This window comes from Corella eumyota, chromosome 2 (genome assembly GCF_963082875.1).
Source record: "Corella eumyota chromosome 2, kaCorEumy4.1, whole genome shotgun sequence".
Classification (NCBI taxonomy): Eukaryota; Metazoa; Chordata; class Ascidiacea; order Phlebobranchia; family Corellidae; genus Corella; species Corella eumyota.
In genome coordinates this window covers 573,089-590,440 of record NC_137491.1, presented here as the reverse complement: position 1 = coordinate 590,440, position 17,352 = coordinate 573,089, and the positions used below count along the sequence as shown (strand labels likewise).

The 17,352-nt window shown below is 29.9% G+C and overlaps 3 protein-coding genes across 3 annotated transcripts; all 3 read left to right on the top strand.

Moving 5' to 3' along the window:
* The first annotated feature begins 724 nt into the window (after nucleotides 1–724).
* On the top strand, nucleotides 725–9,151 carry LOC145743616 (UDP-N-acetylhexosamine pyrophosphorylase-like protein 1). Its single transcript, XM_082561619.1, has 12 exons — nucleotides 725–902; nucleotides 1,038–1,172; nucleotides 1,522–1,726; nucleotides 2,474–2,649; nucleotides 3,203–3,375; nucleotides 3,721–3,786; nucleotides 4,485–4,612; nucleotides 5,224–5,361; nucleotides 7,164–7,283; nucleotides 7,848–7,913; nucleotides 8,020–8,086; nucleotides 8,679–9,151. Exons 1-12 carry the CDS (start codon nucleotides 761–763, stop codon nucleotides 8,766–8,768), a joined length of 1,506 nt encoding a protein of 501 aa, XP_082417745.1. The 5' UTR covers nucleotides 725–760; the 3' UTR covers nucleotides 8,769–9,151.
* A 470-nt stretch (nucleotides 9,152–9,621) lies between these two features.
* LOC145743070 (uncharacterized) lies at nucleotides 9,622–11,307 on the top strand. The gene has a single exon (XM_082560949.1). It carries the CDS (start codon nucleotides 10,275–10,277, stop codon nucleotides 11,067–11,069), a length of 795 nt encoding a protein of 264 aa, XP_082417075.1. The 5' UTR covers nucleotides 9,622–10,274; the 3' UTR covers nucleotides 11,070–11,307.
* A 957-nt stretch (nucleotides 11,308–12,264) lies between these two features.
* LOC145743615 (endoplasmic reticulum chaperone BiP-like) lies at nucleotides 12,265–17,121 on the top strand. The gene is made up of 10 exons (XM_082561617.1): nucleotides 12,265–12,425; nucleotides 12,620–12,911; nucleotides 13,023–13,213; nucleotides 13,604–13,758; nucleotides 13,995–14,230; nucleotides 14,620–14,782; nucleotides 15,144–15,218; nucleotides 15,532–15,699; nucleotides 15,832–16,091; nucleotides 16,465–17,121. The coding sequence occupies exons 1-10, from the start codon at nucleotides 12,316–12,318 to the stop codon at nucleotides 16,777–16,779; spliced, it is 1,965 nt and encodes a 654-aa protein (XP_082417743.1). The 5' UTR covers nucleotides 12,265–12,315; the 3' UTR covers nucleotides 16,780–17,121.
* Nucleotides 17,122–17,352: the final 231 nt, after the last annotated feature.

The following is a 17,352-nucleotide window of genomic DNA, read 5'->3' as shown; positions in this document are numbered from 1 at the left end:
GTAATTAATGAATGTTTGATTGCTTCAAAACCCCTTTGTTGACATCACAAACTTAATTGTTTACTAAGAGGGAGGGTTCGTTTAATTGTTAATTTTTGAAATTGAAACTTTTGTTTCATGGTGAAGAAAGTTTTCAAATTTATAATTAAAATTTTCAACTTGTTTTCAAGATTGGAATTATTGTTAAATAATATAAAGTTATCATGATTAGTAATATGGTTTAATAGGTTATTAAATCAATTACTTCTTTATTTAATGACATGATCTACAAATTAAGTGTTTCAAAAGTTATTTGTTTTTTGATAATTTTATTTGATTTAAAGTTTAGAAAAATTCCACTGAAAATTTGACGTCAATGAAGTTAATAAGTTTTTAAAATTTGGAGTGATTTGTTTCTTGAAAAAAGATCTAATTAAACCTTTTTAATCAGTTTATTTTAACTAAAAGTTGTTTTAACAGTATACAGAATAACAGTTATAAAATGTTTATTGAAATCAATTAGCTATAACTTGTTTAAGAAATATTTTACAATAATATTTGGATTAATAAATTTATTTTATCAGTTTATTTTAATCTAAATTTAAATGTTTAACAGCACATGAATAATATTTATGAAATGTTTTAACAAAGTCAAGTTGCTATTTAATTTTTTTGAATATTTTTTACAGTAAAACTCAGTCAATAAATTTACTTATGTGTTTTATTTATTCAGAAACTATTGTTTTTAAATTCTTAGTGAAAATTATTTTAAATTTTTAAAATGAGTTTGTTGGAACAAGTAAGGGAGAATCTTAAAAGTTTTGATCAAGAACATTTATTGGATCACTTCGATTCTTTAAATAACGACGAAAAAACTAAATTTTTAAACGATTTAAATAAATTGGATCTACAACATTTAAAAGGTATGTATGTTTATTAACTGCTGCTATATATGTACTGCAAAATTTAAGCATTATCTGAGAGTTATTTTAAATAAATAATTTTATTTGAAAGATTAAAAAAAAAAGTTTTTTACAAAATTGCAATTTTTTTTTTAGAAATTCGTGAACGAACGCTTAATGAAAGCAAGCAACAACATAAGATTGACTCTCTGATGCACCCGGTGTCCACCGAGAACATCGGAAGTGTTGTCAACGGCAACCATCTCGATAGATCGAACTGGGAGAAAGAAGGTGAAATATTTGAAAAGTTTAAGCAACATTTTTAGTATTAGTTATACTTTAATTTACTATGATTTAAGGCAGCAATAATTTTGAATTTTAAAATAACATTTTGTGTTTAAATTTTTTTTTTAAAAGATTAAAAAACTAGTTGCTTGTCTGATAAATAAGTTGCTTTGTCTCCAATTTTATTTTCATAATATCGTCACAACTAGCAACTGATGTATATATATAAATATATAAATGCCTAGCATCACAAATATAGCTCTTTGTTTTATTTTCTGGTTGACTAACCTCTATTATAAACTGATTTAACCTTATAGAAAAAAAAACTTTTTTTGACACTTTTTTTTGTTTACAGGTCTCTCATGTATAGCTGATGGAAAGGTTGCAGTGTTGCTTCTAGCTGGGGGTCAGGGGACGAGATTGGGGGTGAAATACCCTAAAGGAATGTACAGCGTGGGGTTGCAATCGGGGAAAAGTCTGTATGAGATTAAGGCAAACAGGATCAAGAGGTTGCAAGATCTGGCTTTTAAACAAACGGGAAAGCACGGAATAATTCCATGGTAAGCTCTCAGATTTGTTTAAAATTTTGTGCATTGATTTATCCTCAATATGGGAGTATATTTTTCTGTTGTGGCATTTATTTATTCTCGATGTGGGAAGGTCGACTTTACAACCTAAACATAGAATAAAATTTGTTACCCTGACCCATTTTTACAGTTTGGAATATTATTGATTATAATTTTTTGGCCTCACAGGATTTTATAACGTTTATAGCAACCTACTTAAAGGGAGGCTACAGCATTGAAGCAGTGGGAATCAAACCTGTGCCCCCCAAACCACATAGCTGGTGGTTTAAAATCTAGCCTGAATAAAAAGCAAGTTATAAAAATAACTCTCAGTTAAACAATAATTGATTTTTACCAGAATTTTGTAGGGTATTCTTTTTAAAGTATTTTTTCTTTTGAATAACAAAAGTTTTAAAAAGTTTTGTGAGAAAAGGACCCAGCATTAAGCACATTTTATAACAGTTTAAAAAACAATAAAACTAGTTTAAAGATTGTAAAATATTTATAGCTACTTTGTGGTAATGTAAATATCATTATGACATCATAAAAACAACTAATATCATTATTCATCGAACAAGAACTTATTATCCCACACATTAGTTTGTTATAAAATAGCTTTTTATAAAGTTATTTGTGACATTATCCAAGATCTCATTGTTTATATTATGACATCATAAGTACAGACAAGTCAATGTTATGTTGCTTAACAATCCTTTTATAAACCATTATGACATCACACAGGTATATTATGACAAGTGAGGCAACAATGAAACAAACAAAGGACTTCTTTATGGAGCATCATTATTTTGGTTTGAACGAAGAAGACGTGGTTTTCTTCGAGCAATTTACTCTTCCTTGCATCGACTTTAACGGAAAGATCTTTTTAAGCGACAAAAATAAAATTGCGTGCGCTCCTGGTAAGAACTTTAAATTATTTTTTTTATATTTTGTCCTCATTTTGTTTTATTTCTTAGTTTAATAATTATAAAATTTATCTAAAGTTTTTTTTAAAGTGATAAATTTTTTCTATAAAAAAGTGTGATTTTGTGTTGTGTTTAAGCTATCTGTAAAACCAGGCTCGAGGGCGAATAGTGTGGCATTGGTGCGGCTCGAACCCGAAACCTTTTGGTGTGTTTGAGCTATCTGTAAATGCTGGGCTCAAGGGTGAACAGTGTGGCATTGGCGCAGCTAAAACCTGAAACCTTTCGCAGTCTATCATTGATTTGTTATCTAAATTTAATGTAAACTATTGACTTTTTATATTTATGTGTATGTTCAATTTAAATGCTTTAAAAAAAAAACTGCCATTTGTGGTGCACAAGTAAATTATCACGGACAAATACTAGTTGCAAGTTGTGACTATATAACGGTAATTAAAATGCCAACTGTAGGGTCGGCTATAGACTAGTAAAGTTATTTACTTTTCAAATAAAATGTTGTAATTGGTGATGTATTTTTATAAACTTTTAGATGGTAATGGAGGGTTGTACAAAGCAATGTTGCACTGGAAAGTAGTGGATGATATGGAGGAGAGGAGAGTGGAGTTCACCCATGCTCTGTGTGTTGACAACATCCTGGCACGTATCGCTGACCCAGTGTTCGTCGGGTTTTGTAAAACAATGAATGCTGACTGTGGTGCTAAGGTGGGGTTTGTTTTATTGCATTCTACTTTTAAATAGGTTTAAAATGTTTGTCAATTGAGCAGGTAGAGTTAATGTTGGGCTAAGCCGGCAGTAAAAATCAAAGCCAAAACCTTTCAGGGTTTTACTCAAGGATACTTTAACATCCCAGCAGTGGGAATCAAACCCTGGACTTATAGTCTTACTTAGTGATGTTACAACATGCCAGCAGTAGGAATCAAACCTAGGATCTCAGGTCTTACATGAGGATGCTACAACATGCCAGCAGTGGAAATCCAGGGAATTTCCATGGCCCAAACACTTACTTCAAAATAAATGCTTTGACTTTAATATCTTGTCCACATTTAGGTTGTAGAGAAGTCGGGGCCAAATGAGGCAGTTGGAGTTGTCTGCAAAGTGGATGGAATTCACCAGGTAATATAATTGTTCGAGATAAAGCTCCAAAACTTTGTCAAAAAAGTTTATTTTTAACAAGTGTCAAAATTCCAACTTGTTTAAGTGCTCACAGTTTAAAAGGTTAAGTGGGGAAATTTATATAAAAAGTAGCTGGAAATGTTTGTGTAGCATATATTAGTTAAATATTAATAAAAGTTCAATTCTCCATTTATTCTGTGCAGACTAAATTTAATTTTAAAATTTTTTGGAAATAAATATTTTTTCACTTTTACAGAAATAAATTTAAAATATTTCAAGTGTAAGATCCTGGTTCACAGGCATCTATAACTTAAAATTAATAGGGTGGTTTGTTATATTAAGTGTTAAGTTAGATTACATTTAAGAATTTAGATTAATTTTAGCTTTATTATATTTTCTATTTGTTAAAACATTTATAGGAATTTTTTCTTAAATTTTGACACTTTTTTTGTTATCTGCCTATGATTAAATAAACAAAATACTTGACTCTCCAAAGTCAATTTAGAAGTTTAAATAAAATTTTGTTTTCGAGATTGTTAGGCTAAAGTTATTTAAAATTACATTCAAAAAAAAATTGAATAAAAAAACAAAAAATTTTTGTTTTTAAATTTTTTAATAAATTAAATGTTTTGCTTTAAATGTTTTGCTATTGTTTTTAAATTTTTTTAATAAATTAAATGTTTTGCTATATATTCCAGGTTGTTGAATACAGTGAAATATCTAAAGAAACCGCTCACAAAACCGATAAAACTGGACGATTGGTTTTCAACGCTGGAAACATCTGCAACCATTTCTTTACAATTCAGTTTCTTAAAAGAGTTTGCATGTGAGTTGACACCAATGTGTGAAAATTTTAAGTTTATAATAAATTAGGTTTTTACAATATTCCAAACCTATTAAAATTTTAAATTTTTACTGAATTTTTGATTACTTTTGCTGCAGTATTATTAAACAATCTATAAAATTTAGTTACTGGTTTAAATTTATTTTATTATTTAACAAACGACTTTGACTCTAATTTTTCTAACAATTCAAAAAAAATATTTACCAAACTTTAATTTAAATTTAGAACAATAATAAACTAAAAATTATTTTTAAGAATATCAAAGATTTCAATTTAAACAATTTTTAAGCAAATTAAAGAAATAACTTTTGTTTTATTAATTTGATTTTGTTATTATTATTGTCCAAAAACATCAGTTAATAGATCAATTATTTTTTTTTTCCACATCACCTTAAGGTAATAGATTTTTATATTTTTTATTGGGTAAGGGTGTGCTGTTGTGTCGGTCGGGCTATCCGTAAACACCGGGCTCAAGGGCAAATAATGTGACATTGGTGCGGCTCGAACCCGAAACCTTTCGGCTCGTAGTTTGATGCCATGACCGGTTCGCCACACTACCGAACTAATAAATCAATCATTAAAACCCTTTTTAGAGCCAACAACGAACTTCCCCACCATGTGGCTAGGAAGAAAATCCCCCACATTAACTTAAAGGGTGAAGTCATTCGACCCATCACCCCTAATGGGGTAAAAATGGAGAAGTTTGTGTTCGATGTCTTCCGATTTTCAAAGTAAGTTGCTTTATCCTCAGTATAAGAAAGCTGACTTCACAGCCCAATTTTTATTACCTCACTTTTATTTAGTATAGCAAACTGATTTATTGTTGAGTTTTTTGAGTATTTTTACTTACCTAAAATATTATTTTAAAATGAGTTAAATTTAAAAGTTACAAAATATATTTGAACCATTTTTACAAACCATATTTAGACCATATTAACAAACCATTTTACAAGACCACATTTGAACTATTTTTACAAACTATATTTAGACTATATTAACAAACCATTTTTAAACCATTTTCACAGACCACTGTTGAACCATTTTACAAATCATATTTAAACCATTTTCATGAACCATATTTAAACAATATTCGAAAATCGCATTTGAACCATTTTACAAACCATATTTAGTCTGTGTTTACAAACCAATTTTAAACCATTTTCCAAGACCACATTTGAACCATTTTTACAAACCATATTTAGACCATATTAAAAAACCATTTTACAAGACCACATTTGAACTATTTTCACAAACCATATTTAGACCATATTAACAAACCATTTTTAAACCATTTTCACAGACCACTGTTGAACCATTTTACAAACCATATTTAAACTGTTTTCACAAACCATATTTAGACCATATTAACAAACCATTTTACAAGACCACATTTGAACTATTTTTACAAACTATATTTAGACTATATTAACAAACCATTTTTAAACCATTTTCACAGACCACTGTTGAACCATTTTACAAATCATATTTAAACCATTTTCATGAACCATATTTAAACAATATTCGAAAATCGCATTTGAACCATTTTACAAACCATATTTAGTCTGTGTTTACAAACCAATTTTAAACCATTTTCCAAGACCACATTTGAACCATTTTACAAACCATATTTAATCTGTGTTTACAAACCATTTTTAAACCATTTTCCAAGTCCACATTTGAACCATTTTACAAACCATATTTAGTCTGTGTTTACAAACCATTTTTAAACCATTTTCCAAGACCACATTTGAACCATTTTACAAACCATATTTAATCTGTGTTTACAAACCATTTTTAAACCATTTTCCAAGACCACATTTGAACCATTTTACAAACCATATTTAATCTGTGTTTACAAACCATTTTTAAACCATTTTCCAAGACCACATTTAAACCATTTTACAAACCATATTTAATCTGTGTTTACAAACCATTTTTAAACCATTTTCCAAGACCACATTTGAACCATTTTACAAACCATATTTTTTCTGTGTTTACAAACCATTTTTAAACCATTTTCCAAGACCACATTTGAACCATTTTACAAACTATATTTAAACTGTTTTCACAAACCATATTTAAACCATTTTTACAAACCATATTTAAACCATTTTTACAAACCATATTTACAAACCATATTCAACCTGTTTACACAGACCACATTTGAACCATTTCACAAACCATATTTAAACTGTGTTTACAAACCATTTTTAAATCATTTTCACAGACCACATTTGAACCAGTTTACAAACCATATTTAAACTGTTTACAAACCATGTTTAAACCATTTTTACCAACCATATTTGAACCATATTTTGTGAACCATAATTAATTTATTTTAAAACCACAATACATGTTCAATAAAAGTTATAATCTAATAACCACATTGCTGTTTATTAAATTTAAAAATATAATGACTACATATTTTTGTTTTATATTTTTTTTTCAACTTATCTAAATTTAAGGTAATTATATTAACTTGAACTTGTAATATTTTAAGAATTTTGAAGAAACCCTTTTTTTGTTTTTTTAGGCAGTTTGTGGTGCTGGAGGTTTCAAGAGAAGATGAATTCTCACCTCTGAAGAATGCTGACGGAGCAAGTTCGTGCACTCCAAGACATTCTAGATGGGCTCTCACTTCACTCCATCATCGGTGAGTTGAGTTTTACTTGAGTGAGTTTAAGTGGCTAAATGTAAGTTACACTTATGGCTAATATCTCACAATGTACTAAGTCATTTTGGAATAACTTTTAAGATAATTTTTAAAAAGTTACAAACTCCAACCCAGGCAGTAACCTCCTATAAAAAATGTCCTCGAACTATGGCTTAAACTTCATAACTACAATCAGGCCCAGTAAATGATATTTGTCCCCAAGTTAAACCCATAATATTTGTCTCCAAGTTAAACCCATACAAAACACACAAAAATATTTAAAACTCGATTTATACAATAAAGCTTAGTGAACATAAATAGACGTCAAATTTATAGGCCTACAAAATAAATAAAACTGCTGTTTGTAGTGCGTGGTTAAATTATTGCTTGCAAATATTAGTTGAGAGTTGTAAACCTATTACAACAATTAAAATGCTGTCTGTTGGGCGGTCTGTCAACTTGTTGTTACAAACCTTTTTCGTTTTCCCTACTTGAATAACATTATAAATTATCACACTTCTAGTTGCAGAGTTTTAAACACTAATATTAACTTTTACACCACAGTCGAATAGTTCAAGCTGGTGGAATTATTTTGGATGAAGCTGGCAAAGAAGTCCAACCTTTAGTGAGGTAAGTTTGGTTAAGTAGATTATTAATTGAAAAAAAATTTAAAAAACCGTTTATATGTTATGTTAAAAGTTAAGTTCTCTTAAAATAAATTTAATTATTTTTGTAGTACTCCTGAAAGTGGGGAATACCCAATCAAATGTGAGATTTCACCGCTGTTATCATATGATGGAGAGGTAACTGATTTATTAGATTAATAACTCAAACAATATTTGAGGTTCAGAAGTTCAGGCCCGACCCTAACATAGAGTAACATCAATTACTCCGACCCAATCTCGAGTTGCCTGTGCCAGTTTCGGGTATTATAGATTATAATTACCCGATAATTATGCTGCTGATTAAATGCTGGCTCAGCAGGAGTTCATACCATTTATAGCGTCCTACTCAAGGCTGCTACAGCGTGAGAGCAGTAAGGATGAACTCACGACTTTATGGTGGTGTAGCAAGTATTCTTACCACTACACCACGCTACATACACTCCTACATTTAATCCTTACTGCTTTTGTGCTGTAGCGCCCTTAAATTAGGCTTTTCAAACATTATAGAACTCTACCTAGTCCAAAACCAAATAGAAAATTAATATCAGCAATTATAATCTATATAATATTCCAAACTTTTAAAGTCAACTTAAAACTGGGTCAGGGAAACAAATGTTACTCTATGTTAAGGTCATGAAGTCAACCCTTCCATATTGAGAATAAAAATAATAAAGATATTCAAAAAAGCAAATTCTTGTGACTTCTCTGTAATTAAATTTTCTTTTTTTAGGGTCTAAGAGAACATGTCGAGGGGAAAAAGTTAACTTCTCCCGTTTATCTTAAAAATGTTTGCGAAAATGGCGCAAAAAATGGAAATTAACTTAATTCAACTTCAGTCAACTAATTGTTTTTATTTAATTTTGCAATATATTTTATTAGCTAAATAGATTTCTTGTTTTTAGGCCCTTTTTTGCACTTAGTTTTTTTAAGTGTTTATCCCCGAAAAAATGTTAAATAATTATTTTATTTTAGCCGAGCTTTTATTTAGCATTTGCAGATAATCATTCCAAATATATATTTATTATTTTAGATTATTTTTTCATAGTTAACTCAAATTTGTTTTAATTTATACTGTTCTAATTTTCTTCAAAATGATTTTGTTGCTGCAAATATTATTTGTCCTAATTTTAGCAATTGTTTAACTTTTCAAGTTTAAAAAATGCTAGAACATAAAAACTAACTTTAAGGCAATATTATTCATATTTTATGATATATTTATATATACCGCATATAATAATTAACTAACTTTGTAGTCGTCATCTTAATTTTTTAGTTTAATTATTAAACTGTAGCAAATTGGTACTATATTTTCTTGTAATTTGTTAATTACAAATATTTTAGTTGATTGTATTATGTACTATTGTTTGTAACAATTAGGCATTGTTACGTCAGCATGCTTTTTTGGTGCCTTAATTATTTAAATTATTTCTTGTTTTAATAAAACATATATTCGTAAACTATAAACATAAAAAAATCAAATTTTGCAGAATTTTAAATTTGGAGTACTTGAGGATAAAGGTAAATTCGAGTAATCGCATGGCTAAGCAACCTACGTCATAATTGTTTTGGTTTTAGTGAACGATAAAAAATATAAACACGAGAAAATGATTTTAACTTTTAAAACAATTTTTAATTAAACAAACAATTTTAAGATTAAAATTAATCAAAACTTGTGTATATATCTTTATTGCTTTTGGTTTAATCTTACTGCTTACATACTGTAGTGCCATTAAAGCAAGTAAAAAAGGTTCTATCTGTCTATAAACGAATAAACTTCTGCAAAAATAAAAAAAAATGGCTGAATGGCAGATTGTATATTTTTGTATATATCTTTATCCTTGATGTGGGAAAGTCAAATGCGCGACTTAAACATAGAGTAACATCAGTTACTCCGACCCAGTCTCGAGTTGCCTGTGGCAGTTTGGGATATTATAGATTATAATTGCCCGATAATTATGCTGCTGATCAAGTGGTGGCTCAGCAGGAGTTTGTACCGTTTATAGCGCCTTGCTCAAGTGCGCTACAGCATGAGATCAGTGGGGATTGAACCCATGACCTCATGTGTGATGTAGCAAGTGTTCTTACCACTACACCACGCTCCTGGCAGCCTGGTGGATTAATTATCGGGCAATTATATTTTATAAGATCCCAAACTGCCAAAGGCAACTTGAGATTGGTTTAGGGTAACAAATGTTACTCTATGTTTAGGTTGTGAAGTCGACCTTTTTACATGAAGAATAAAAAGTATTAAAATACAACCTTAAAACCCTATTTTCAGTTCTTTTTAAGTTTGCATTTTAAAGTTTTATTATTGATTAAAATAAAAATGAATGTAGTGATGTTAAAATTATTCCACAATCCAACCAAGTTCTTAGTTGGAAGAAATTCAGTTTATTGTTCTGCAAAGTTTATGAATTTCTCAACTGAAAATAAAATTCAAAGAAAAACATTTGCAGATTCAGAACCAGTTGAAATAAATTCCGAAAATTTAACATTTGTTCAAACTTTGATACCCAAATATATTGACAATAAAAATACTGAAATACCATTCAGACATTCAGATCAATTTTGGATGCAATTTTCGAAAGATAAATCAGAAAATGCGAATAAGTTGTTCCCGAAATCTCCATATAATGAAATCTGGGGGCAAAGTGTACGATATCTCCACCAATATAGACATAAGCATGATGATATGTCTGCTAAATATGAAACGAAACAAGATATAACTGAGGATAAATTAAAAAGGCAGCAACTGAAACTGGAAAGTCTTCGTGAACGAAAAAAGGAAAGCGAAGAAAAAAGTGAGAAAGCCAAGAATATTTCGGAGAAGTTGTCGATTGTTTTAAAACAGTACGGTGCATTTGGCATGTTTGTTCACATTGTGCTGTCACTAATATCACTTGGTTTAATGTATTTGTTGTTAACCATGGGTTTTGATATTAACTCATTTATCAAAAAGATGGGTTTTGATTTAACTGCTACACAAGCTGGTATGAGTACATTCATGGTTGCTTATACTTTACATAAACTCATACTACCAGTAAGGGCTAGTTTAACTGTTGTTACCATTCCACTTTTGGTTAGATATTTAAGAAGAGTTGGATACTTTAAAAACAAATAAAAATAAAGACTTTTTGTTGATGCAGTATTTTTATTTTTGAGTTAAACTATCTTTTTTTTGTTATTGTTAAATATTTATTAAAATGTTTAAGTAGTACTACATTGTATCTAATTAACATGAACAAATTATTAATATTAAAACAAAAATTGTTTTATGTTATATATATTAAGATTTTATTTTGATGGGACATTATATTTAACTGACTTTTTTATTTAAACTGACTTTTTTATTTTTTATTTACTAGTTCAAAAAATTAATAGTTAAGTAATAATATTATTTGTTTTAAAAAATAAAATCATGATAAATCATAAAATGTTTCATTATAAAATAATATTATTTTTAATTTTTTTTTATTATACCAAAATTTTTAAAAAACAGTTAAATTTAAAAAAAATGACTTAATAGAACAAAATGAAAGAAAAAAAACTATGTTTAACTATCATAACGGCCTGTTGTATTACTTAGTTATTCAACTATTAAACAAACCATTTCTTGGTATTGCAACTGATTGTATTTAGTTAGTTTTACGAAATATAACAATAGAATTATGTTGCAATTAATTAAACCTAATCCTAATTACACAAGTTACGAAATTATTGTTATGTTAAACAGCTTTTGTTATTGTTAGAAACAGGTAAACCATGATGCAATATACACCTTGCAAAACGGATTAAAAAACGCACGTGTCAAAAGCATATAAAAAGATGATGTGGCCTTAATTTTATTAGAACATAACAGCTCGTTACGTCATATATCGCTGATTCATACACCGCCGAAATGCGACGTCACTATTTTTTGCGGCTGTAGCCAATCAGCAGTGTTCAACGTGGTGAAACGGACCAATAGGAAATCACCACACCGCAGTTGAGTATTTACAATGAATGGAAGATAGCCTGATAAAAGCAAAAGAACATTTTAACGTTACAACCTAACTGTTAGGCTAAAAAACTCAGTCTTTTATAAAATAATTTCGATAATGAATAGTTGTACGATTAAGACTACTTATATTGTGTTTTAAAACAGCTAGTAAGGCACTTTTGTTAAACTTTTAACTGATATTAACGGTTTAATTTCTAAATTTTAATATTACCATCGTAATTTTATATTTTGCCGAAATAAATTTGATGTTAATAGAGAAATATAATAAAGATATTATTAAGGATATTACTAATATCTAACTGTTTGGTTTAGATTTTCAAAATTAGGTAATTTTTTAGTATTAAAGTGTTTATAAAGAATTTAAATTATGATTAAGTTCACGTTATTATTATGTTTGGTTGTGGCAATTTACGCCGACGATGAAAATAAAGAAGTGGGAACAGTTATTGGAATTGATTTGGGAACAACATATTCTTGGTTCGTTTGTATTTTATTTAATACTGTAAAAAATTAGTAACAACGTTTTTATCACAATATTTAAGCATTAATTTTGGTATTTTTAAGTAATATTTTAATATGTCAATGGGCTATTTGTTAAAGATTAAATAAATTTCACTTTTTTTTGTTTTCTTTTTGTTAAAAGTAATTAAAATAAATAATTATCTTTTTAGTGTTGGTGTTTTTAAAAATGGTCGAGTTGAAATTATCGCAAACGATCAGGGAAACCGAATCACTCCATCATACGTTGCATTTACGGCAGAAGGTGACCGACTGATTGGAGATGCCGCCAAGAACCAACTGACATCTAATCCGGACAACACGGTGTTCGATGCCAAGCGTCTGATTGGCCGAACTTGGAGCGACTCAGGAGTTCAATCCGATCTTAAATATTTCCCGTTTAAAGTCATTGAAAAAAATAAGAAACCCCATGTTGTTGTCAGTATAAAAGAAGGAGAAAAAAAGGTAAATTAGTCTGTGTTTAACCTGTGATGTAAAAATGATAAACTATTTTCTACTATTTGAAACTTGGTGGTGTTATGTGTTTTTTAATCTTTATATTTTATTAAAAATTAGACTTTTGCTGCTGAAGAAATCAGCGCTATGGTTTTGGGCAAAATGAAGGAAATCGCTGAAGCATATCTCGGCAAAACAGTCACCCACGCTGTCGTAACCGTCCCAGCTTATTTCAACGATGCACAAAGACAAGCCACCAAAGATGCCGGAATTATCGCTGGTTTAAACGTCATGAGAATCATCAATGAACCGTAAGTTTAACTAAAATGAAATATTTAATTTTTACTTCTCTATATACACCATTTTTCATTGTTTTTTGTTTCTAATATATTGATCCTCAATGTGGAAAAGTTGACTTCACAACCTAAACATAGAGTAATATCAGTTACCCAACCCAGTCTAAAATTGACTTTTTTAGTTCGGGATGTTACAGATTATAATTGTCTGAAAATTTATTTGACGATTATTTTGGAATAGATGTCTGTTCTGTTTATGGCATTTTACATTATAGTCCTACAGCATTAAAAGGGATCAAACCTAGGACCTGATAAATTGAAGCCAATTGTTGGAACCACTAAACTAGTTGCTCACAAAATTTATGAATCTAAGACGTTTGCTTATCTAAGTTTAATTTTCTGTAGAACTGCAGCAGCTATTGCTTATGGTTTGGACAAGAGAGACGGGGAGAAAAATATTCTTGTATTCGATCTTGGAGGTGGAACCTTTGATGTTTCATTGTTGACTATCGATAACGGAGTCTTCGAGGTTATTGCCACTAACGGCGACACCCATTTAGGTTCGTGTTTATATGTTACATAAGTTCAGTGTCATGGAAAACACTGTTTAAGATATTGTACGCTTATTTTGTGCTTAATTTTTGTATAAAATTGGAGAATTGAATTTGAAATACAAAATTAGGATACCTATACTCTTTATATTTTACTTTTCATATAAAAACAATGTTTTTATTTATATATAATTAAAAAATTTAAATAATAGTTTTTTAAATTTTAACGTTTTTAAACTCTGCAGGTGGTGAGGATTTCGACCAACGTGTAATGGACCATTTCATGAAATTATATAAAAAAAAGAAAGGTAAAGATGTGAGGAAGGACAACCGAGCTGTCCAGAAACTTCGACGAGAAGTTGAGAAAGCAAAACGTGCTTTATCCTCACAACAAACTGCTAGAGTTGAAATCGAGAGCTTTTTCGAGGGTGATGACTTTTCTGAAACTTTGACCCGAGCAAAATTCGAAGAACTTAACTCAGTAAGTTTAATTAATGTTGTTAAAGTCCCATATTTACAAAATTTTTTTCTCAAAAATTGATAAAGTTGGTGTCACTAAACAGAAAAATGATTTTAACTTCAAATAATATTACCTACTTTTTAAGCTATACAACTTTTAAAAAAAATTAAAATTAATTAAAAAACAAAGAAAAAGGAAAAAAAAATGGTTAAACATTTTTCAGTAATTTTAAAAATTAAATTGTAAGTACCACAGACATTTTTTAAAGGTTTTAAAGCCATTTTGTGATTCAGTGTCAACCAAACTAACATGCTATATCACTTACAGAATTGCAAAACTCTCTAATATAACACTTAAAGTGTTTAAAAAATGTTAAAAATGTTTTTGTTATTTTAATTTTTTTTCTTCAGGACTTATTCCGAGGAACTATGACTCCAGTCAGGAAAGTCTTGGATGATGCTGATATGGAGAAGAAGGATGTAGATGAGGTTGTTCTCGTCGGAGGATCCACTCGTATTCCTAAAATCCAGGCTTTAGTGAAAGAATTCTTCAACGGAAAAGAACCCAACAGAGGTGAGAACAAAAAGTAAAATTGTTTGTTGTTAAACGACCCGAAATTTTAATTGATTACATTTTCAGTACTTATTAAGTATACAGAATCAAATGAATCAAATTATATCAAATGGGACATTTATTAAATGTTTTTTAAATGGGTGAGGTTAAGGGTTTAATCCACATAATCAATTTAATATATAAACATCGAACATAATTTGACCCAGTATATTTCAAAGTGACTTCATTTTCCTACAAAATCTTTACCAAAAATTAATCTTATATTACCCACAGCTTTCAAAGTCTTATAACTTTTTCTGGTAATACTTTTAAAAAGTTTATTTTACCCCCAGTCTTAATAATTCTGAACTCTTTTGCTCAGGTATCAACCCAGATGAGGCTGTAGCTTATGGAGCAGCAGTACAAGCTGGAGTTTTGAGTGGAGAGAGTGACACTGGTGAGTGTTAATTGATTCTGTATTAAAAGATGGTTCTACTAGTTAGGAAATAAAATGTTTTAATGATGGTATTTAAGCTTTAGCACTTTTTTAGTAATATGTTATAAACGGTATGAACTCCTGATAAGCAATTAGCAGATTAATTATTGGCAATTATAATCAATAATAACTCTAACTGCCAAAGTTAACTCAACACTGGGTCGGAGTAACAAATGTTACTTTGTGTGTAGGCTGTGAAGTCGACCTTCCTACATCGAGGATAAATAAATACAAAAAAACTTTTAAATTTAATATTTTTTATTTTTTGTTAAAGGTGATCTTGTTCTTCTTGATGTGTGCCCACTGACGCTTGGAATTGAAACTGTTGGAGGAGTTATGACAAAATTGATCGCTCGTAACACTGTCGTTCCTACCAAGAAATCCCAAATCTTTTCCACTGCCAGCGACAGTCAACCAACAGTTACCATCAATGTTTTGGAGGGTAAGTTGAATAAAAATTAAGTTTGTTTTAACTTTTTTGGAGGTGTTTCTTTGAAATTAACAACAAATAATATAAATATAAAAAAATTTGGTGTTTTTTACAAAATTAAAAAATTTTTTTAAATATTTTTAGGTGAACGTGCCATGGTCAAGGACAACCATCATTTGGGTAAATTTGACCTCACTGGAATTCCCCCAGCCCCACGTGGGGTTCCCCAGATCGAGGTGACCTTCGAGATTGACGTGAACGGGATCCTAAGGGTCTCAGCTGAGGATAAAGGCACCGGGAACAAAGAGAAGATCGAGATTAAGAATGACGATAACAGATTGTCTAAGGAAGATATCGAGAGAATGGTTCAGGATGCCGAGAAGTTTGCAACCGAGGATCAAAAAGTAAATTTTTTGTCAGGTTTTATTGTTTAATATCTGATGTAAACTAGGGCTGTCGATTAGTTACCCATTTACCCTTTCTCTGTGGTTATCAAATAATATATAACTGAAATACTAGAACTGCCAGTAATGGCCCCCTGTTGTCTGCCTATTTTTTACTGTATGTAAATTATAAAATGACAAAAAACAAAGTGAATTGGAAAGTTTAAAATAAAAATAATAACTTAACTAACTAAATCGTCAGAATTAAAATATGATCAAATCCAAAAACTATTAACAAAGGACTATCCAACCAATAACCCTAATTGAAACCAAAATTTTGTCAAATAAAGTTTAAATTATGTTAAATAAATGATGAAATTAAATTTGTTTTTAGTTGAAAGAAAGAGTTGATGCAAAGAATGAGCTCGAAAGTTACGCTTATTCCTTGAAGAACCAGGTCGCCGATAAAGAAAAATTGGGTGGAAAACTCTCGGATGAGGATAAAGAAACGATCACGAAAGCTGTCGAGGACACGATTTCATGGTTGGACGAACACCAGGAGGGAACCGAAAAAGAAGATTACGAGACGCAAAAGAAAAAAATGGAAGAAGTCGTTCAACCGATCGTTTCAAAGATTTACCAAGGCAGCGAAGGTGGTGCACCACCACCTCGTGGCGATGAAGGGGCTGAGGATAAAGATGAATTATAACCTCGTTCCATCGAAATCAAAAACTTATTTTCAAATTTAAACCAGCCTATGATCCCAATGCGATCAAGCAGTATGTATTTATTTTTCTACCCCCCCCCCCCCCCCCCCCAAATATTCTTTACCCTAATAAAGATACTGGAATGTAAAACTCCCCCTAACCCTTCTGACCCCAAAAAATACCCCCTCCCTTTCAAGATGATTGTGTTACTTTTAATTCCCCCCTTGCGCAAATAAATATATTAAGCTTCGTTGTCTTGGTATGAATCCCGCTTTATCTTTAAAGAATTTACTTTTGTTTCTGTGAGGTCAAATAAATTAAAATTTCATAAAACTTAGATGTTTTTCATATTTTAAATAAAGTTTTTTGTACAACTTTAAAGCAATAGTTATAAAGAATGTTCTTGAGTGAGATTTAAAAACAATTTTGTATGTTTTAAGCAAGTAACCCACGATTTTTTTTTTATATATCTTTATCCTTGATGTTGGAAAGTCGAATGTGCGACCTTAACATAGAGTAACATTTGTTACTTCGACCCAGTCTCGAGTTGCCTGTGGCAGTTTGGAATATTATAG